The sequence below is a fragment of the Phocoena phocoena genome, chromosome 11, assembly GCF_963924675.1.
Source record: "Phocoena phocoena chromosome 11, mPhoPho1.1, whole genome shotgun sequence".
NCBI lineage: Eukaryota > Metazoa > Chordata > Mammalia > Artiodactyla > Phocoenidae > Phocoena > Phocoena phocoena.
Window position 1 is genome coordinate 67,369,898 of NC_089229.1, and position 23,400 is coordinate 67,393,297.

Genomic DNA, 23,400 nt, shown 5'->3' on the forward strand with positions numbered 1-23,400 from the left:
TTATATTTTGGCAGATTTTATTTTTTAATATTTTATAGTGGATTTTACATGTATGTTCAAAAGATATATTTAGTATCCATGTTCAAAAGGTATATTTTGTATCTATGTTCTAGTTTCCTTTATTTGTTTTGTATTGTCTTTGTCTGGTTTTGGTATGAGTAATGCTAGTCTCATAAAAAGAGTTGGGAAATATTACCTGCTCTTCTATTTTTTGGAGGGTCTATGTGATAATGTTTGGTGGCATTTGGCATTGAAACTCTCTGGGACTGGAGATTTCCATTGATTATGAGAGAGGAATGCAGGGAGTTTCTAAATATAATTGTGGATTTTCTTATTTCTTCCTTCAGTTCTGTTCACTATTTCTCTAGGGCTTCAAGTATTTTGAAGTTTTGCTATTAGGAGCATACACATATAGGATAGTTATGTCTTCTTTGTGAATTGGCCATTTTATTTTTAGGTAATGTACCCCTTTCTCCTGGTAATTTTCTTTGCTCTAGATTTACTTTTTGTTATTAATATAGTCACTCCAACTTTCTTTTGATTCACCTTTACATTGTATATCTTTTCTTAATACTTTTATCTTAAATTTACCACATTATATTTGAAATGAGTATCTTTCAACAGCCCATAGTTGGGGTACATTTTTCAAGTCCATTCTGACAGTCTTGGTCTTTTAATGTTAATTGTTGGTTTTTTAGTCCATTTACATTTAATGCAATAGGGATATGTTTGGATTTTGGTTTTCCATGTTATTATTTCTTTTCTCTTTGTTCCTTCTTTTATCTGTTCCTCTCAATCCTTTTCCTGTCTTTTAATTTATCTGAACATTTTTTAATATTCCATTTTATTTTATCTATTCTGTCTTTTAACTATATCTCTTTGTATAGGTTTTAAAATTAGTGTTCTGGAGAATACAATATGCATACTTAACTTTTCACTGTCTACTTAGAGTCCATGTGTTACCACTTCAGTTTGAATATAGAAACTTTTCTACCATATTGGTACCTTTATCCTCATCTCTTTATGTTGTGGTTGTCTTATGTATTAAATCTACAAACATTGAAACCCTTTTGGAGTACTTTAAAATATTTTCTTTCAATCATTATCGTAGCCAGAATAATGGCTCCCCAAATATGTCCATACTCTAATCCCCAGAACCTACGACTATGGCAAAGGAACCTGTACAGGTGATTAAGGTTAAGTGCCTTCAGATGGAGAAATTATCCTAGATTATGAGGTAGCCCCAATGTCATCATATACAGCCCTAGAAGTTAAGGACCTTTCTGAACTATAGTCAGAGAATCAGAGAGAATGCACTGTGTGAAGGACTTAGTCTGTTGTTACTGGCTTTGAGGATAGGAGAAAGGGGAAATGAGCCAAGGAACACAGACACTCTCTAAAAGTTGCAAAATGTATGGAAAAGGATTCTCCTGCAGAAAGGAATACAGTCTTGTCAATGCTTTGAGCTTAGCCTATTGACTAGTGTCAGATTTATGACCTACAATACTGTAAGATCATAAAGTTTGTGGTAATTTGTTATAGCATCAATAGACAACTAATAAAACATATTTTATAAAACTCAAGAGAAGAATTATCTGTTGTGTTTACCCAGATATTTACCATTTCTACTGCTATTTCATCATTACTGATATGCTGGTTGTCTTTCTATTATCATTTCCCTTCTGTCTGAAGGATTTCCTTTAGCAATTCTTTTAGGACAGGTTTTTTGGAAACCAGTTCTTATAGATTCTCTTAATCTGAGAGTACTTTCCCTTCATCCTTATTCCCGAAGGATATTTTCACCAGATATTGAATTCTGGGATGACAGAATTCTTTTGAGCACTTTAAAAAATGTTGTTCCCTTCCTTCTGGCCTGCATGGCTTCTGATGAGAAACCTGCATTCATTTAAACTGTTCCTTCCCTATAAGTAACGTGTAATTTTTATCTGGTTGCTTTCAAAATTTTTTCTTTGTGATAGTTTTGTTTTTCTATTGTTTTCAGCAGTTTGATTATGATATGGTTGGCCATGGATTCCTTTGCATTTATCCTATTTAGAATTCACTGAGCTCCTTGAATCTGCTAAATTTATGTCTTTCTCCAGATTAAGGAAGTCTAAGGCCATTATTTCTTTTTTTTAATGTATATATATATATTTTTTATCGATTTTTATAGGAGTATAATTGCTTCACAATACTGTGTTAGTTTCTGCTGCACAACAAAGCGAATCAACCATATGCATACACGTGTCCCCATATCCCCTCCCTCTTGAGCCTCCCTCCCATCCTCCCTATCCCACCACTCTAGGTCATTGCAAAGCACCGAGCCAATCTCCCTGTGCTATGCGGCTGTTTCCCACCAACCAACTATTTTACATTCGGTAGTGTATATATGTCAATGCTACTCTCACTTCACCCCAGCTGCGCCCTCCCACCCCGTGTCCTCAAGTCCATTCTCTATGTTTAGCTCTTTATTCCTGCCCTGCAACTAGCTTAATCAGTACCGTTTTTCTTTTCTTTTTTTTTAGATTCCATATATATGCGTTAGCATGCGGTAGCTGTTTTTTTCTTTCTGACTTTCTTCACCCGGTATGACAGACTCTAGGTCCATCCACCTCACTACAAATAACTCAGTTTCATTTCTTTTTATGGCTGAGTAATATTCGATTGTATATATGTGCCACATCTTCTTTATCCATTCATCTCTGGATGGACATTTAGGTTGGTTCCATGTCCTGGCTATTGTAGATAGTGCTGCAATGAACATTGTGGTACATGACGTTTCCTGAATTATGGTTTTCTCTGGGTATATGCCCAGTAGTGGGATTGCTCTGTCATATGGTAGTTCTATTTTTAATTTTTTAAGGAACCTCCATACTGTTTTCCATAGTGGTTGTATCAATTTACATTCCCACCAAGAGTGCAGGAGGGTTCTCTTTTCACCACACCCTTTCCAACATTTATTGTTTCTAGATTTTTTGATAATGGCCATTCTAACCAGCGTGAGGTGATACTTATTGTAGTTTTGATTTGCATTTCTCTAATAATTAGTGATGTTGAGCATCTTTTCATGTGCCTCTTCGCTACCTGTATGTCTTCCTTGGTGAAATGTCTATTTAGGTTTTCCACCCATTTTTTAACTGGATTGTTGGTTTTTTTGATGTTGAGCTCCATGAGCTGTTTGTATATTTTGGAGATTAATCCTTTGTCTGTTTCATTTGCAAATATTTTCTCCCATTCTGAGGGTTGTCTTGTTTGTGGTTTCCTTTGCTGTGCAAAAGCTTTTAAGTTTAATTAAATCCCATTTGTTTATTTTTGTTTTTATTTCTGTTACTCTAGGAGGTGGGTCAAAAAAGATCTTGCTGTAGTTTATGTCAAATAGTGTTCTTCCTATGTTTTCCTCTAAGAGCTTTATAGTGTCTGGTCTTACATTTAAGTCTTTACTCCATTTGGAGTTTATTTTTGTGTATGTTGTTAGGTAGTGTTCTAATATCATTCTTTTACATGTAGCTGTCCAGTTTTCCCAGCACAAGAGGCTGTCTTTTCACCTTTGTATGTTCTTGCCTCCTTTGTTGTAAATTAGGTGCCCATATGTGTGTGGGTTTATCTCTGGGCATTCTATCCTGTACCATTGATCTATATTTCTGTGTTTGTGCCAGTACCATACTGTCTTGATTACTGTAGCTTTGTGGTATAGTTTGAAGTCTGGGAGCCTGATTCCTCCAACTCCATTTTTCTTTCTCAAGATTGCTTTGGCTATTTGGGGTCTTTTGTGTTTCCATACAAATTAAAAATTTTTGTTCTAGTTCTGTGAAGAATGCCATTCGTCGTTTGATAGGGATTGCATTGAATCTGTAGATTGCTTTGGGTAGTATAGTCATTTTCACAGTATTGATTCTTCCAATCCAAGAACATGGTATATTTCTCCATCTGTTTATGTCACCTTTGATTTCTTTCATCAGTGTTTTATAGTTTTCTGAGTCTTTTGCCTCCTTAGGCAGGTTTATGCCTAGGTATTCTATTCTTTTTTTGCAGTGGTAAATGGGAATGTTTTCTTAATTTTTATTTCTAACTTTTCATTGTTGGTATATAGGAATGCCAGAGATTTCTGTGCACTAATTTAGTATCATGCAACATTACCAAATTCATTGATTAGTTCTAGTAGTTTTCTGATGGCATCTTTAGGATTTTCTATGTATAGTATCATGTCATCTGAAAACAGTGACAGTTTTACCTCTTCTTTTCCAATTTGTATTCCTTTTATATCTTTTTCATCTCTGATTGCCATGGCTAGGACTCCCAAAACTATGCTGAATAAGAGTGGCAAGAGTGGACATCTTGTCTTGTTCCTGATCTTAGAGGAAATGCTTTCAGTTTTTCACCATTGAGTATGATGCTTGCTGTGAGTTTGTCATATATGGCCTTTATTATGTTGAGGTAGTTTCCTTCTATGCCCATTTTCTGGAGAGTTTTTATCATAAATGATGTTGAAATTTGTAAAAAGCTTTTTCTGCATCTATTGAGATGATCATGTGGTTTTTATTCCTTAATTTGTTAATGTGGTGTATCACATTGATTGATTTGCATATATTGAAGAATCCTTCCATCCGTGGGATAAATCCCACTTGATCATGGTGTATGATCCTTTTAATATGCTGTTGGATTCTGTTTGCTAGTATTTTGTTCAGGATTTTTGCATCTATGTTCATCTGTGATATTTGTCTATAATTTTCTTTTTTTGTGATATCTTTTTCTGGTTTTGGTATCAGGGTGATAGTGGCCTTGTAGAATGAGTTTGAGAGTGTTCCTCCCTCTGATATATTTTGGAAGAGTTTGAGAAGGATGAGTGTTAGCTCTTCTCTAAATATTTGATAAAATTTGCCTGTGAAGCCATCTGGTCCTGGACTTTTGTTTGTTGGAAGATTTTTAATCACGGTTTCAATTTCATTATTTGTGATAGGTCTGTTTATATTTTCTAATTCTTCCTTGTTCAGTCTTGGAAAATTGTACCTTTCCAAGAATTTGTCCATTTCTTCGTGGTTGTCCATTTTATTGGCATATAGTTGTTTATAGTGGTCTCTTACATCCTTTGTATTTCTGCAGTGTCAGTTTTGATTTCTCCTTTTTCATTTCTAATTTTATTGATTTGTGTCCTCTCCCTTTTTCTCATGATGAGCCTGGCTAATGGTTTATCAATTTCGTTTATCTTCTCAAAGAACCAGCTTTTAGTTTTTTTTGTTTTTTTGTTTTTTTTTGCGGTACGCGGGATTCTCATTGTTGTGGCCTCTCCAGTTGCGGAGCACAGGCTCAGGATGCGCAGGCTCAGCGGCCATGGCTCATGGGCCTAGCCGCTCCACAGCATGTGGGATCCTCCAAGACCGGGCATGAACCCATGTCCCCTGCATCAGCAGGCAGACTCTCAACCACTGCACCACCAGGGAAGCCCCCAGCTTTTAGTTTTATTGCCCTTTGCTATTGTTTTCTTCATTTCTACTTCATTTATTTCTGCTCTGATCTTTATGATTTCATTCCTTCTACTGACTTTGGGTTTTCTTTGTTCTTCTTTCTCTAGTTGTTTTAAGTGTAGGGTTAGATTGTTTATTTGAGAGATTTCTTGTTTCTTGAGGTGAGATTGAATTGCTATAAACTTCCCTCTTAGAACTGCTTTTGATGTGTCCCATAGGTTTTGGGTTGTCGTGTTTTCATTGTCATTTGTTTTAATGTATTATTTAATTTTCTTCTTTGATTTCTTCAGTGATCTCTTGGTTATTTAGTAGCACACTGTTTAGCCTCCATGTATTTGTGTTTTTTACAGTTTTTTCCCCTGTAATTGATTTCCAATCTCATAGCTTTGTGGTCAGAATAGATGCTTGATATGATTTCAATTTTCTTAAATTTTCCAAGGCTTGATTTGTGACCCAAGATGTGATCTATCATGAAGAATGTTCCATGTGCACTTGAGAAGAAAGTGTATTCTGCCACTTTTGGGTGGAATGTTCTATAAATATCAATTAGATCTATCTGGTCTCTTGTGTCATTAAAGCTTGTGTTTCCTTATTTATTTTCTGTTTGGATAATATGTTCATTGGTGTAAGTGGGGTGTTAAAGTCCCCTACTATTATTGTGTTACTGTCCATTTCTCCTTTCATGGTCGTTAGCATTTGCCTTATGTACTGAGGTCCTCCTATGTTGGGTGCCTTGACATTTATAATTGTTATATCTTCTTCTTGGATTGATCATTATGTAGTGTCCCTCCTTATCTCATGTAACAGTCTTTATTTTAAAGTCTATTTTATCTGATACAAGTATTGCCACTCCAGCTTTCTTTTGATTTCCATTTGCATGGAATATCTTTTTCCATCCCTTCACTTTCAGTCTGTATGTATCCCTAGGTCTGAAGTGAGTCTCTTGTAGACAGCATATATATGGGTCTTGTTTTTGTATCCATTCAGTCAGTCTGTGTCTTTCAGTTGGGGCATTTAATCCATTTACATTCAAGTTTATTATCATTATGTATGTTCCTATTACCATTTTCCTAATTGTTTTGGGTTTGTTTTGTGGCTGTTTTTCTTCTCTTGTGTTTCCCACTTGGAGAAGTTTCTTTAGCATATGTTGCAAAGCTGGTTTGGTGGTATTGAATTCTCTTAGCTTTTGCTTGTCTGTAAAGGTTCTGACCTCTCCATCGAATCTGAATGAGATCCTTGCTGGGTGGAGTAATCTTGGTTGTAGGTTTTTCTCTTTCATCACTTTAAGTATATCCTGCCACTCCCTTCTGGCCTGCAGAGTTTCTGCTGAAAAATCAGCTGATAACCTATGGGGATTCCTTTGTATGTTATTTTTTGTTTTTCCCTTGCTGCTTTTAATATTTTTTCTTTGAATTTAATTTTTATTAGTTTGATTAATATGTGTCTTGGTGTGTTTTTCCTAGAGTTTATCCTGTATGTGACTCTCTGTGCTTCCTGGATTTGGGTGACATTTCCTTTCCCATGTTAGGGAAGTTTTCAACTATAATCTCTTCAAATATTTTCTCAGACCCTTTCTTTTTCTCTTCTTCTTCTGGGACCCCTATAATTCGAATGTTGGTGCATCTAGTGTTGTCCCAGAGGTCTCTGAGACTGTCTTCAGTTCTTTTCATTCTTTTTTCTTTATTCTGCTCCTCAGCAGTTATTTCCACCATTTTGTCTTCCAGCTTACTTATTCATTCTTCTGCCTCAGTTATTCTGTTATTGATTCCTTCTAGTGTATTTTTCATTTCAGTTATTTTGTTCATCTCTGTTTGTTTGTTCTTTAGTTCTTCTAGATCTTTGTTAAACATTTCTTGTATTTTCTCAATCCATGCCTCCATTCTATGTCCTGAGATTCTGGATCATCTTTACTATCATTACTCTGAATTCTTTTTCAGGTTGATTGCCTATTCCTTTTTCATTTATTTGGTCTTGTAGGTTTTCACCTTGCTCCTTCATGTGTGACTTATATTTTTGCCATCTCATTTTTTTTTTTTTTATGAGTGGGATTGTTTTCCTGTTTTACTGGTTGTTTGGCCTGAGGCTTCCAGCATTGGAGTTTGTAGGCTATTTTGTAGAGCTGGGTCTCGGTGCTGATATGAGGAACTCCGTGAGACCTCACTCCAGTGAATATTCCCTGGGGTCTGAGGTTCTCTGTTAGAGTGGTTCAGACTTGGAACTCCCACTGCATGAGCTTCAGCCCACCCCTGGGCTCGTGAATGAAGATCCTGCAAGCCCCATGGAGCAGCCAAAAAAAAAAAAAAAAAAGAACAATAACAAAGTTAAAAATAAAATTAGAGTAGGAAACTAACAGATATGTTAGAAAGAATATAAAAATATAGAAGAATCAACAACCAGAAGGTACACCAGTACCACAATAGTAAAAGAGAGGAGGGAAAAAAAAAAGTGGGAGGGAAAATCCTTGGCTGTCGAGGGCGGGGCCTTAGCAAAGGTGAGGTTTGGGCAGTGGGTGGGGCCAATACTCAGGACCCACAGGGCTGGAAAAGACCCTAGGGGCTGTGGGGGGTGGAGCTTAGTCTCAAGCAACAAAAAGGACCCAGGCGTGACCCCCACCCCTGGTCTCAGAGGGCAGGAGACCTCACCTGGCAGCCTAGTAGGCTCCCATTCCCACGTTGGAGGGGAAATCACCCTCTGCTCTTCTCCTGCTCCTCCCAGAGGGCCCCTCCCACCTGCCTCTTCTGTTCTCCCCTCGGCCTCCTTCCTATGCCCCCAAAGACCCATGCAACCTGGAGGGGGCTTTGGAGGGCAGGGGATTGGCCTGGGAGCTCAGCAGGCTCCTTGGACCTGAGTGGGTGAGTCAAACGCCCTTGGCCCCTTTCCCACTTCCTGGAGGGCCCCTGCTGCAGGCCTCTCCCGTCTGCATCTCCTGATCTCCCTGACCTCCCTCCTATGCCCCCAGGACCCACGCAGCATGGAAGGGGCTTGGAGGGGAGGTATTGGCTTGGGAGCTCAGCAGGCTCCCCGCCCAAGTTGGCCAGGCAATCATCCTCAGCTCCTCTCCCGCTCTTCCCAGCGAGTTCCTTCCACCTGCCTCTCCTGATCTCCCTGACCTCAAGGGCATCAATCCTGTCTGACCTCCACCTCTCCTCCCCACTCAGTCCCCCTATGTCCTACCAGTTCACCTTGGGGTTCCTCCCATCTCCTTGGGCATGAGAGTCCCCTACCAGTGGTGGCAGGCGCCCTAGCTGTGGAGAGAAGCTAACTCTGCATTTTCCCACACTGCCATCTTGACTCTGCCTCTAGGCCATTATTTCTTGAAATACTTTTTTTGCTATTGAACTCTTTTTCCTCTCCTGGGACCCTAATAGCATTAAGGTTATTTTGATTTTGTCTCATAGATTTCTGTTGCTATATTCACTTAAAAATAAGCAACAACAACAACAAAAACAGTATAAAAGCAAAAACAGGAATCAACCAAACAAAAAACACTCTCTGTTATTCAGATTGGATCATTTCAATTGATCTGTCTTCAAGCTCACTGACTCTTTCCTCTGTTATCTCCATTCTGCTACTGAGCCCATTCTAATGAGTTATTAAATTTCAGTTATTATGCTTTCCAGTTCTAAAATTTCCACTTTGTTCTTTTTTTATATCTTTTATTTAGTTGCTGCTACTTCCTATCTTTTTATTTGTTTCAAGAGTGTTTGCCCTTGTTTTATGGAGTATTTTTATAATAGCTTTTTAAATGTCTTTTTCAGATAGTTCCAACATCGTTGTCATCCTGGCATTGGTATCTGTTGATTTCATTTTTCTTATGTAAGTTGAAGTTTCCCTGGTTTTCCCTATGCCAAATAATTTCAGATTATGTCTTGAACATTTGAATATGGTAAGTACTGTGAATTTTAAGTACCAGGGAGAATGTGAATTTTTTTTTAAAAGCAGGCAATTGGCACAGTTGGGTTTAGACTGTCAGTTCTGACTAGCCTTCTTTGGAGAGATTTCAAAGACTTTGTAGTGTATTTAGATTTATCTCATGTGCGTACCACCCAGAGGCTGTCTGTGACTTGGGTGATGGTATATTTCTTAGAATTACTCACTGTCACTGTGGTGGTACTTCAAACTCTGGTCTTCTTTCTCAATTTGCCTGCTACTACTTAATTTTCAGAGTCCTCAAATACTCCATGCATTCTGTCCAGGTTTGGTAGCATTAAGTGGGAGAGAGGCTGGGGTATGCTTATTCTATCTCACCCAGGATTAGATTCTCATGCATGCTTTAATTCTTGAAAGCTTTTCACTCTTATTTGTTTAAATATTTCCAATAACACTACCTACTTCCATTCTCTCTAGTCTCTTATTTTACATCTCTAAGTAATTGTGTTTGGATCTTCTAATTGTAACACTGTTCACATTTCCCATCTTTGTATCATTCTTGCCAGATTTTCAATAATATCTTCAGATCTCACTTTTTATTCCCAGGTTTTTTTGTTCTCTAATTTTCAGCTCTATTTTATCTGCTGCTTTTTCTTTTTTCTTTTCTTTTTTTTTTTTTACATCTTTATTGGAGTATAATTGCTTTACAATGGTGTGTTAGTTTCTGCTGTATAACAAAGTGAATCAGTTATACATATACATATGTTCCCATATCTCTTCCCTCTTGTGTCTCCCTCCCTCCCACCCTCCTTATCCCACCCCTCTAGGTGGTCACAAAATACCGAGCTGAACTCCCTGTGCTATGCGGCTGCTTCCCACTAGCTATTTTACGTTTGGTAGTGTATATATGTCCATGCCACTCTCTCGCTTTGTCACAGCTTACCCTTCTCCCTCCCCATATCCTCAAGTCCATTCTCTAGTAGGTCTGTGTCTTTATTCCTGTCTTACCCCTAGGTTCTTCATGACATTTTTGTTGCCCTTAAATTCCATATATATGTGTTAGCATACAGTATTTGTCTTTCTCTTTCTGACTTACTTCACTCTGTATGACAAACTCTAGGTCCATCCACTTCATTACAAATAGTTCAATTTTGTTTCTTTTTATTGCTGAGTAATATTCCATTGTATATATGTGCCACATCTTCTTTATCCATTCATCCAGTGATGGACACTTAGGTTGTTTCCATCTCTGGGCTATTGTAAATAGAGCTGCAATGAACATTTTGGTACATGACTCTTTTTGAATTATGGTTTTCTCAGGGTATATGCCCAGTAGTGGGATTGCTGAGTCATATGGTAGTTATATTTGTAGTTTTTTAAGGAACCTCCATACTGTTCTCCATAGTGGCTGTACCAATTCACATTTCCACCTATCTGCTGCTTTTTCTAGCCAGTGTTTAAAAAAAATTTTTTTTAAATATGCTTTTTTGTCTAGAAGTTCTATTTGGTTTCCTTTGAAATCTGCCTAATATTTCCTCATACAGTTCTGTTCCTTCATTATTTTTTTCTATTCCTTAAAAAACTCCAATCATTTAAAATATATTTTAAAATACTTTTTGATCATGTTTCTCTGATATTCTGAGTTCAAGAGATTCTAATTCTCTTTTTTTTTGTATGTTTGTCTCCTGACTCATTTTCATGGTATTTTACTTCAGTGCAATTTATTATTGCTATTGATATTATTGTTATTATTTAATTGTGATTATATCTTCATCAGAATTTTTTCTCTTATATGCCAGAAGTTGTGGAAGCTCCCTTAACGGAATTTTTACATTTGCTTCTTCAGGAGACTCTAGGGGTTTTATTCTAATTTCTGATTTTATAATTTCTTATACCAGTGCAGATGTAATTTTGGACCGTGTGCTTATAAGTGCCAAAGCTTGAGATTTGACATTTATTACAGGTGACTTTGTTTTCCACCTATGGTCATGTGCAGCTGGCAAGCATTCTTGTCAATTCTTGGGCCAATTTGTGCAAAATATATGTGTAATATAATCATTCATATCTCCCTATTTTTATTGGAGGGATCAGTAACATCTTCACATCTTCTGGCTTTGGCCATAATTTATTGTTTCCAGTTCTTGTGTGGATGGTAAAATCCTACCCCATTGTCTTAAGGCCCCTACTGTGTCCGAAACCCTGTGTCCTACCCTCTCCCAATCATTGCATGAGTTACTCTTTTGTCTGCCAATTTTCAGCTATCTCTGCTTTCCCCTAGCATCTGGAAATTTTTTTTCATTTTTTATGTAAAGTTCATCTATGAATAAAAAAATCTTGAAAATTTGTGATAAAATTTTATTTATCACAAATTTTATTTGTGATGTATTTATGAATAGAAGAGGATTCTTTCAGGGTCAGTAGAGTCTACCATTTTGACTGAACTTTACGTGGTTAGTATTTATATTAGTTTTCTGTGAATGCTGAAACGAATTACCACAAATTTAGTGATTAAAACAACAGAAATTTATTATCTTACAGTTCTGTAGTTCAGAAGTCTAAAACAGATTTCACTGGGCCAAAATCAAGGTATTGGCATGGTAGTATTCCTTTGTGTGTGTGTGTGTGTGTGTGTGTGTGTGCGCGCGTGTGTGTGTGTGTGCGTGTGCGTGTGTGTGTTGGGGGAGAGAGCATTATTATGCCTATCACAATGACTGAAAGCAAAAATTTTAACATTGTATAAAGGATCTGTTTAATACATGAGACAATCACAACTTAAAGGGGTGAGGATAAAGGGACCAATATGGTGGTAAAATTTCTATGTTCCAATTCAAGAAGTAACACATGGACTTTAAAGTAGATGGTGAAAAGTATGTATATTGTATTCCCTACAACAGCAATTTAAAAAGCTACACAAAATGGGGCTTCCTTGGTGGCGCAGTGTTGAGAGTCCGCCTACTGATGCAGGGGACGCGGGTTCGTGCCCCGGTCCGGGAGAGTCCCACATGCCGCGGAGCGGCTGGGCCCGTGAGCCGTGGCCGCTGAGCCTGCGCGTCCGGAGCCTGTGCTCCGCAGCGGGAGAGGCCACAGCAGTGAGAGGCCCGCTTACCGCAAAAAAAAAAAAGCTACACCAAATGATATAGTTATGAGACATATAGATAAAATGGAATATTAAAAATACTGGCATTTAGTGGGTAAAGACCAGGGATGCTTTTAATCATCCTACAAGGCACAGGACAATCCTAACAAAGAGCTATCCAACCTTAAAATGTCAATAGCTCTAAGGTTGAGAACCTCTGCCCTAAATAATACAATGATTCACCTTTATTATGATTTTCTAAAGCTTTGCATTTCCATTTTATGGAAACAGCTCTTCTCTGTACTCATATTTTAATGGTTTCCATAAATTTAATTAGGTCACATATTTACTATAGCAGGTTCAACTGGATTAATTCTGGATACAAAATACCACTCTTCTGGAGGGAGCATAAGCACGTGTGACAAGTTTACTAACCCCCAGCTTTCAGCATGTCATAGGTGAGAGTCAGAGATTGGTGAGTACCCCTGATTCTATGATTTGGTTGAGTGCAAGTAGGATAGGAGAATGTCTATATGTAAATATGTGTGCATATGTATATTTACTTTTCCCTCTCATTTTATGTTTCAATTTTTAATGTAACTTTTGTAGATACTTATTACAATTCATTTTTTTGGCTGTACTTCTATAGAAAGATTTTAAATTTCATGGTGAATAATTTCCTTTGAATTAATTCAATTCAATTACATTAATTTCATTTTGTGTAGTTTTGCAAATTTACAAAGTTACATAAAACAATATTTCATCACATATATGTACTGGAATATTTCTCGAAGTTTACAAAATTACAGATAGAATCAAATGGGAAAACTGAAAAGGAGAGATCATTAAAACTTAATTTGGAAAAGCTTACAGATTCTGATTTTTTCCCTTAAACATTCCAAGAACAGAGCTAAATATGTTCCCCTCATCCCATTATAGTATAACATAGTACATATTGCTCTACTGGAGCCTCAGACTCTACCCAGTAGGTATTTTGGTAACTAGCTGGGTAGGATCCTTTTGGAGAATTCAAAATCTACTTGTTTGGATGGAAAGTTAAGAAACTCAGTTGATCTTTGTACAGATTAACAATTTAATCGCTTTTGAAACTTACTTTTTCGGTATGGGACTTTAATGTCATTATTCAAAATTTACCTCAAAATTTAAGGGCTGTAGAATACTATATGCTGTTAACCTCAAGTATACTTTTGCCTGCTGAGAATTAGATCTCAAATGACCTCACTGTTATGGTTTCGGTGCATATGGTGAAGGGTGGGTAGAGCCTGCATGAGTGTGGTCAACGATGGGGTGGCTCTTCTCTCTTGCCCAGGCTCTGTAGTCGTCTTCTGCTCGTTTCTCTGCTCCTCGACCCCATCGCCCGTGTGTGTCATTATCTATCGATCATCTATCTATCTATCTATCTATCTATCTATCTATCTATCTATCTATCTATCTATCTATCTATCATCATCTTTTATCTCTTCTTTTCGGGATGGGCAGGCACGCTGACTCTGTTGGCCTTGCCTCCTGCTGTCCTGGAGAACCAGAGCCCGGGTTTGGGCGCTGTGTTTGGCAGGGGGCGCGCGAGGTCCCGGAGCTGTCCAGCAGTTCCTGGCTAAGTTCTCCACTGCGCTCTCCGCACTGGGGAAGCTCTCCAGCGCCCCGCCCCGGCTAGGGAACCTCTCCCGCAGAGCTCCCAGGGCTTCCCAGGCTCGCCACCTGTCTCCGTCAGTTTCTCTCTACTTCCAGCCCCACCACGGGAGTCTACCTTGCCTTAGCAGTCTTCCTCCGCAACCCCCCGAGAGGGAGTCCCCTCTCTAGTCCCCGAGGTTGCGCGACTGTATGCGGGCTTCCCGCCTTTGCCTAAAGGGCGGGCGAGTGCGTCTCCTTCTAGCCTCGCCTTCTGCGATTGGGTGATCCTTTCTCTCTCAGTCTTTCTAGACAGGCGCCCGAAATCTCGGGGTGAGAGCAAAGACCGCCCATCAACTTAGCACCTTGAAATAGAATCTTTCGATCCCGAAGGAGGTTGGCGTTGCTGGGGTCGGCGGGAGAGGAAGAAGGAGGGCGGAGGCTGCAACGGCTCCGGGGCTAGCTAGACGGGGCTTGGAGACCGAGGAGCCCGTGCGGGAGAGGGACACCGGGCGCGGGGCCTCGCCCTCGGGCTCCCTCCCTTCTTCCTCTCTCCCCGCCTCCCGGCCCGCCCCTCCCTCTCCGAAGAGCCGTCTCTCCTCCGCGTGTCTCCGAGCGCTCTCTCCATTGTCTCTGCCTTTACAACAGGTTCGGGCGGGGGGGAAGACAGGCGGGTGCGGGGCCGCCCCAGCCCCGGCTTTCTTGGGGCGGCCTTCCTTCCTCCGGGTGTGAGTGCCTTCGGCTGCTTTGATTCGGCTCCGGAGCTAATTCCCCGGCGGAGCAGCCCCCGGCGAGTCCGACCCCTCCCTCAGGGCCGCCTCCCAGCCCGCGCCCCGCCGCCTGGGTCTGCGTGTGGGAATGATGTGCGCGTTGGAGGGTCTAAGTTCTTCACGCGCCTGGGGGGTCCTCCCTTTTTTTTCTTAGGCAACCAAATCGTACTCCTCTTACTAATCAATAAATCCAAGGCAGCGGCAGGAAAGACGAACGCTGTTTTTCCCGCTTGATTCCAAGAACCTCTTCGATTTTTATTTTTAAAGAGGGAGACGATGGACTGAGCAGATCCACACCATGGAGTCTCGGGTCTTACTGAGAACATTCTGTTTGCTCTTCGGTCTCGGAGCAGGTGAGTGGCCTCAGAGCTGGGGCGGGAGAAGGGATGGCCCCCGCCTCTGGGCAGCCCGAGCTGCCTGGGGACGCCTCGCTCTTCCTCCACCTGAAGTAGGTCTGGAGTGGGAAGCTTGGAGTAGGGGGTGGGTTTGGATTTGGATGTTTTTCTGTGCTTGTCTTGGAGACAGCAGGGCGGGTCACACCCCTAGTCCAGGGTCTGAGGGCCAAGGGGAACTTTGCACCGAGAGGGGTTTAAAGTAGGTCACGGAAATGGGACTGGGTGCTCTGCTCTTTAAATCTTGATTGCTGATCTCAGGTAAGGCAGCGGAGGGAGTCGCCTCTTGTCAGTTTCCAATATTGTCTCTAAGACGCGGTTCTTTGCTGCCTTGGAGGAAGAGACTTATATTTTGATGGAGGTTTTTCTTTCTTTCCTCCTCCCTCCCCCACTCCCACCAGTCTGGGGGCTTGGTGTGGACCCCTCCCAACAGATTGACGTCTTAACGGAGTTAGGACTTGGGGAGTCCACGACCGGAGTGCGCCAGGTCCCCGGGCTACATAATGGGACGAAAGCCTTTCTTTTTCAAGGTAAGAGGGGCGTGCTCAGTCCCCAGTGTGGTTTCAGTTCGGATAACCCCTGGAAGAGCTGGCCTGACCGCTCTTCCTAACTTCTGTTTTGCCTCATGGATGACATCTGAGCTGAGATGTGGAGGGGTCAGTGTGAAATACACACACCTTCCATCTCTTTTTAAGTGGCTTGGTTTCTCTCTTCCCCCACCCCCTCCTCTTTCTTACTTTGTACTCTTGCCAGTTCTAATGGATAGTCCCTTAATTACTGTACAGAAACTCCGATGGCAGATGGTTGATTTTGGAGTCTGAGTAACAATGAATTATAACACAAACGCCTCATTTGGGTGAAATTGATTTAGGTAGGGAATAGGGTAGCTTAATCTTAGTTAACACACTGCTCTCTGAAAGTTTCAAGTACAGTGGTGCCCAGTTGCAGAGGAATTTCTTTATGTGGGTAGCTTTGTGGAAAAATTAATATCTTTCAATAGTTTTAACTACTGTGTGTCACAAACACACTATATTTGAGACAAGATTCCTCATTGAAAGATAATGATTCTTCTCCATCAATGATAGGAGAAAGGAAATAATATTCTCTTAAAAGTTATTTTGAAAATATTTCAAATAAATGTTAATTCAAAAGTATACTTTGTCTCACCATTAATCGCGTACTTAGGATTTTTAAACTTTTCTTTTGAAGTCAGTGGGCTTTGGCTATGCACAAGTGTCTACATTTAAATTTATATTTAGGTGTGTTATGTAGTCAGAGCAAATTCCAATGCATCGATCCTTCAGCTTTGATTTACCAACCTTTTTGAAGACTGCTTGGTTTGTGGGAAGGTGCTGTAGCATGAGCTCCTAAAAGGTAGCTAAACACATACAGAAAGACTAGTTTCACATATGGTAAAGTAAAGATGAAGGCTAAAGAGAAATGGAATTTGGTTTAACATATTTGATGGACTGACTAAAGCATCTTCTCCCCACCCCACCCAGTTTTTCTTTTGTGATTTCGGTGCTGTGGCTTCAAAAAAAGTGCAACTCATAATTACTAAAGAGTTGGATATGCAAAATAAAGCCACTTCAGCAAATTTGCCACCAAGAAATAGGCATAAAATAAAACTTGAGTGTTTCTGTAGTGGTGTTGTTGCGTGGTATAGCCAGTATGTGTCACCATGGACAGTAACACCAAAGCTTACAGTTGGAAAAGGAGGAAATTGACATGTGTTGCATTTATTTAAAGCAAGTTTACTCTTACAATAAGTTAAATGCAATTTTCTGTTTTAATTATGGTGAGCCCACTAAATGCTGTTATTGTGAGGGATATTCGTGATAATATTTTATTTACTTAAAGTTCTTTTTTTTGGTGGGGAGTGGGGGTGTGATTTGGATATTGACTCCTTTAAGAACAATGACCAAATCTAATAAAGGAAATAAGACTTAGACTGTCAGCAAAATTCACAGAGCAGAATAAAAGTGTCATTAGAGTTAAGCTTCTGTTTTTCTCTTTTTCTTCTTCTCCTTTTTTTTCAATCTCTGAGTTTTCAATCCCTGTGAGCTGGAAACAAAATTACTTCAGGGCTGCCAATTTGATTAAGTGGAAAGCTTTACAGAAGCTAAAGCTCCTGATAAACAAATGGCGTTGAAGTGCCCTTAAAATTTCCAAAGGTCCTTTAAATTATACTGGTGTTCTTGTCTTTCTCTGAAGACCGTCTGAGCTGTCACAAATAGAAACCTTCAGGACTGTGCATTTTATGTTCTGATGCTAGACAATTTCTAGGAAATAGTCTCAAGGCACCAATATCTTCTGGTTAAATTTTTATAAGAAATGTTTAGGATTCATTTTTATTTAAATTGCCAGTTCTTCAAGGTAGGCATTGTGTTGTGAATGAATTGGCCATACTTACTACGTATCAGTGCACACCGATGAATTGTTTTGTTTCCTTGTTGGTACCAAGCACAATATTTAGACAGAGTAAATGCCTGGCAAATATAGTGTACGAGATTTGGAGGTGTAAAGTTTTATTTCATGCCAAATTATGCACCTTATTTCATATAGCCAATCAATCAGCAAGTATTTGCTACCTGCTGTGTTCTCAGTAGGCGTGTATTACTGATGTATTTATTATGCTCTAATGATTTCTCTGATTCTCAGATTTAGATTATAAAATGGACAATAGGTAGACCTTTGGCCCTGCTTGATAGTTTTGCATTACCTTGGAAAGGTCTTTTCTCTGCTATTAGAATGTGGAAACTGTTTTTAAGAAGTCAGTTCTGGGCTTTGCTGGGATTACATGGATTTTAGAGAGACAAAAGCTTTCAGCCTCTGAAGATTTTATGGACTCGCTTTATAGTGAATTGAGGGTGTGGCGGATATTTTTGTATAGTCTTCAAAATGGCATAGCAGGAATAGTAACACGTTACAAACCTGTGAGGTGCTCTCAGATTTCACATAAACTTATCAGATAAGTTACTTTGTGCTATCAGATATGTTCCAAATAGATGGAAGAGCTTTTTGAACCATCAAATCTCTCTATCTTCTTTTGTCTCTTATCTTTAAATTAAAGAAATCTCAACATACAATTTCCCAATGATTTTTGCTCATTTAATATTGCTTCTCCATTTAGCTAGTTCATTCTTCTCTTTATTGTTTTTTAAATATGCTTATAATTCAGTACTTTTAGAAACTAGTTTTTGTAAATTATTGTGCACTAAGAATCTACTATTACTTAATAACTATTATATTTATTACATATGTATAATGAAAGCAAGTAGAAATGTATTTCAAAGTCATACCTGATTTTTGTCATATATAGCATCACTAAAATTGTTTTGTTGTTGTTGAAATTTGGTTTACAGTTGCTTTGGGAATTGAAGTAATAAGATGCTAAATTAGATCATCTTTTGATACATGTGGCTTTTGATCTGTGCCAATTATATTTTTCAAAAGAAAAAAGTGACCAGGCAACAGTTTGGAGTCTATATCAAGATCTTCCATGTATTTCTAGCTACAGTCTGACTGATAGACACAAAAATACACTTATGGTTTTAAAAAATAGAGGACCAGGTTCTGACAGTCAAAAGACCTATGAAAGGTGGTAAAGAATTCTGAAATGTTAAGGGCTAGTGCAATTATAAATAGAATTCTACCAACCTTGTTTAAAGTCTAGGGAATATTCTTCAAGATAATGATTATAATAATCTTTCCTGTTTATACATGAGACACCAAGAATGAGAAGAGAATACAGAAGTATAGTTCTAGGACTTTCTAACATGATTTTTAGATCTTTGGTTTTAACGTTTTGTCTGGCCAGGTTCCCAAACTAGATAGTTTCCTCTGTTGGTTTAATAAAGTTTCTTCTAAGGCGTTCACAGATTTTATAATGTCACTAATCCCCACGAGGGAAGTAGATAAAATCAAAGCATTTTTTTCCCCGAGTTGGTCATTGGGAAATAAATATTTAGTAATTATTTTTAAAGAACTTTAAGATGTTAAAGGAAAAAAAATGTTCACAAGTCTACCTTATGCCAGTATTTGAAAACAGGAATGAAAATGGGCATTTGGTGGTGAGTCATTGGCTTGACTAGGCAACGGTAACTGCATTAAGGAAAGTGAGGTGGCAGTGAGTAGTACTCTTCTTCAGTATGAAGATCAGAGAGTATCTGTGGACTTAGAGACAATGGTCATTTTGATGCCGCATTAGAATAGAATAACACAATGACTATGGGCTTTGAAGAGATGGGCTTTGAAACCAGTTAGACCCAAGTGGAATTTCATTAGTTGTGTTTCTATGGTGAAGTTACTTAATTTCTATGAGCTTCAGTACCCTAAATTATAAAATTAATGTTATGAAGAATTTTTTTGTGCACCTATTCTGCTAGGTGTTAGGCCGATAACAAATGAAGTTAGAACTTTACTTTCATAGTGCCTTAAAAATAGTCATTAAACAAACAATTACACAGATAATAATTTCATCACTGTTAAGATAAATGATATGAAGAGAAGCTAAGGATGTAATGGGAATCTACGTTCTTGTTTAGGGAGTCACAGGATCAAGGAAACTGTCTTTGAAGGAGAGTCATTTACACTGATAGCCAAAGGATACATAAGAGTAGTCTGGGGAAGAGGAGCTGTGGGGATTCAGAAAGGAAGAGTAACACAGGCAAAGGAGATAGCATGAGCAAAGATCCTGACCTGAAATGAGCATGGTGCACTTGAGAAAATGGAAGAAATCCAGAGTAGTGGAAATGTAAGTGTTATGATATGAAATGAAGCAAACAAAGAAAGCACGGATCAGTTTACACAGTAGATCATATTTATACAGAAGAATTGAAAATTTATCATTATACAGTATATACTGTGGTGGGCAGAATAATAGTCCCTCAAAGTCCCTAAGCCTAGGAACGGAGAATATGTTGTGTTACATGTCAAGGGGGAATTAAGGTTGCAAATCTTGGATGATCTGGGTAGGCCTCATGTAATCACAAAGGTCCTTTAAATCTGGAAGAGGGATGTAGAAGAGTCAGTGTCAGAGTGAGGCAAAGAAGAATGACTAGACCTGCCATTCATTGCTGGCTTTGAAGATAAAAGTGGGCCACGGCCAAAGCATGTGGGCAGTCTCCAGAATTTAGAAAAGCAAGAAAACAGATTTTCATTTAGTGTGTCCAGAAGGAACACAGCATAGCTGACACCTTGATTTTAGCCCAGTGAGATCCAATTTGAACTTCTGACCTCCAGAGATGTGAGATAATAAATTTGTGTTGATTTAAGCCAGTTATGTGTGTGGTGATTTGTTACAGCAGCAATAGGAAACTAATACAGATTTTGATTCATGGAAGTGGGGATGCTGTGAGAAATACCTAAAACTGTGGAAGTGGCTTTGAAATTGGGCAATAGGCATAAGCTGGAAGAATTTTGAGGGACATGATAAAAAAGGCTAGATTGCCTTGAATAGACTGTTAGTAGAAATATGGACATTGGTGATTCTACTAGTGAAGATTCAGAAGAAGATGGAACATGGTAAACAAAACCCAAATCACCTTTGAGAATACCTGAACTGTCATGAACAGACTATTTGTAGAAATATGGACATTAAAGGCAATGCTAGTGAGGGCTCAGATAGAAATCAGGAACATGTTATTTGAAACTAGAGGAAAGAATATCCTTGTTATATAGTGGCAGAAAGCTTAGCTGAATTCTGCCCTGCAGTTATGTAGAAAGCAAGACTTGTAAACATGAGTTTATATATGTAGCTGAGGTGATATATATGCAAAGTTTTAAAGGTGCAGCCTGGCTTTTTCTTGCTGCTTATAGTAAAATGTGAAAGGAGAGAGATAGATTGAGAGAAGAACTGTTAGGCAAAAAAGGAAGCAGAACTTGGTATTTGAGAAATTCTTAACATATCCAGATTGCAAAATATGCTAAAATTAGGAGATTCACTGGCAGGAAAGCCTACTCAGGAGAGAAAGCCAATAGTGTGGTCTAAAAACCTTTTGCTGGTGCCTTAGAAGTAAGGTCAGAGTATTCAGTCACATAGAGGGCACTTTGAGGAAATTGAACGTGTGACTCATGTATTCCCTCAGACAACTCAGTAGAAACCTGTAATAGAGATGGATTTATCCAGGAAATATTTGTGGAGGAGCCTGTTGTTTAATGGAGTAAATCTCTATGACGCATGTGGGAGACCCACAAGGTTCTTGAGAAAACCATACCAGCAATAACACTCCTGGCTTAACCTGAAAGGGCAAGTGAGAAGATGTAATGAAAGAAGGTTGTTGGGTCCCCAAAATTCTACAAGCAAGAAATAGGCTGGTTAAGTTACTCAGCTGCAAACATGTGCCACCTTTCATGGGCAGAACTGAGAGCCCAGAAGACAGAGCTCAGAGCCTAGAGGGTGGAGCCAAGAATCACAGAGGATTATTCGCAGATCTTAAAACCAAATGCAGTTTACCTGGCTGGATTTCAAAATTGCATGGATCTGGTGTCTAATTTATTTAACTTCTATTTTCTCCCTTTTTGAATGTGGATGTCTATAACTGTTATCCTACTTCTATCCCACCATTTTATTTGGGGAGCAGTTAACTTGTTTCTTGAGTTTTACAGGTTTACAGATGACAGAAATTGTGTCCCAGGATGGATAATACCCAAAGTCTCTTTTTTTTTTTTGTGATACGCGGGCCTTTCACTGTTGTGGCCTCTCCCATTGCGGAGCACAGGCTCTGTACGTGCAGGCTCAGCGGCCATGGCTCACGGGCCCAGCCGCTCCGCGGCATGTGGGATCTTCCTGGACTGGGGCACGAACCCATGTCCCCTGCATTGGCAGGTGGGCTCTCAACCACTGCGCCACCAGGGAAGCCCCCAAAGTCTCATTTATACCTGATTTAGATGATGAGATTTAGGGCTTTTGAATTGATAAGATTTAGACCAGATTTTAAACTTTGGGTTGATATTCTAATGGGTTGAGACTTTGGGAGACTTTGGGATAGAGTAAATGTGTTTTGCCTGTGAGATGGTTATAAATCTTGCTGAAGGACAGATTATGGTAGGCTGGATAATGGTCCTCCAACTGTCCACATACTAAATCCTGAGAACCTGTAAATATGTTATGTTACGGGGCAAGGGGGGATTAAAGTTGCTGAAGGAATTAAGGTTGCTAATCAGTGGACTTTAAAATATGGAGATTATTTGGGATTATTTGGGTGGACTTTATGGAATCACTCGGGGGCTGCCCACAGGGCCATGTACCCAGGGCCATGGCCATGGCACTCCTTTAAATATGGAGGAGGGAGGTAGAAGAGTCAGTGTCAGTGTAATGTAACATGAGAAAGACTTGATTGGTCCTTGCTGACTTTGCACTTGGAAGGTGGTCTTGAGCCAAGGAATGTGGGCAGCTTCTAGAAGCTGTAAAAAGTGAGGAAATGGATTTTCCCCTAGAACCTCCAGGAGGATCTCAGCCTCACAGACACCTTGATTTTAGCCCAGTGGGATTCATTTTGGACTTCTGAACCTCTAGAACTGCGAGATAATAAATTTGCATTGACTTAGCCATTAAGTTTGTGGTGATTTGCTACAGCAGGGATAGGAAACTGCTGTATGTGTTAAATGTTAATTTATTTTGTAACTGAATTACACTTTCTTTTGAGCCCTCCTTCTACTATCCATGAGAATAAATTTGTTCAGTGGTTGGAAACTTGAACTAGTCAGTTAAAGTTATCTTAGTCATTTGGGACTTAAAAGTTTTTTAAGTGTAAATTCAGAGTCTTCATACTAAATGATGAGTCTTTAAGGGATTCTCTCCATCATTCTGAGGACAAACAGAGTAAAATCAAGTTGTGGGTTTTTTCAATTGTGCTTATTTTTCAAAAATGCACCCCTTCTTCCCCGAAAAGGTTCATCCAGAGGTTGAGGGGGAAAATTAGAAAGCATGCATGTTTTGGAAGTAGAATGGATAGCACTTAGCATGGTGTTTGGCACTCAGTAAGTATGGTAGTCAGAATTATGGACAGGGGCAAGAATTACTAGAGTTCTTTATCAAAAGTGCCAGGGGTGGGCTTCCCTGGTGGCGCAGTGGTTGAGAGTCCGCCTGTCAATGCAGGGGACACGGCTTCGTGCCCCGGTCCGGGAAGATCCCACACGCCGCGGAGCGGCTGGGCCCGTGAGCCATGGCCGCTGGGCCTGCGCATCCAGAGCCTGTG

General features: G+C 39.4%; 1 protein-coding gene across 1 annotated transcript in view; it reads left to right on the forward strand.

The window, feature by feature from the left end:
- The first annotated feature begins 14,664 nt into the window (after positions 1–14,664).
- Positions 14,665–23,400, forward strand: part of NELL2 (neural EGFL like 2) — a 384,960-nt gene continuing 376,224 nt past the window's right edge. The window contains exons 1-2 of the mRNA XM_065887857.1: positions 14,665–15,160; positions 15,601–15,729. Of these exons, the coding sequence (XP_065743929.1) occupies positions 15,106–15,160; positions 15,601–15,729 (184 nt within the window). The 5' untranslated portion in view covers positions 14,665–15,105. The remainder of the gene's footprint in view (positions 15,161–15,600; positions 15,730–23,400) is intronic.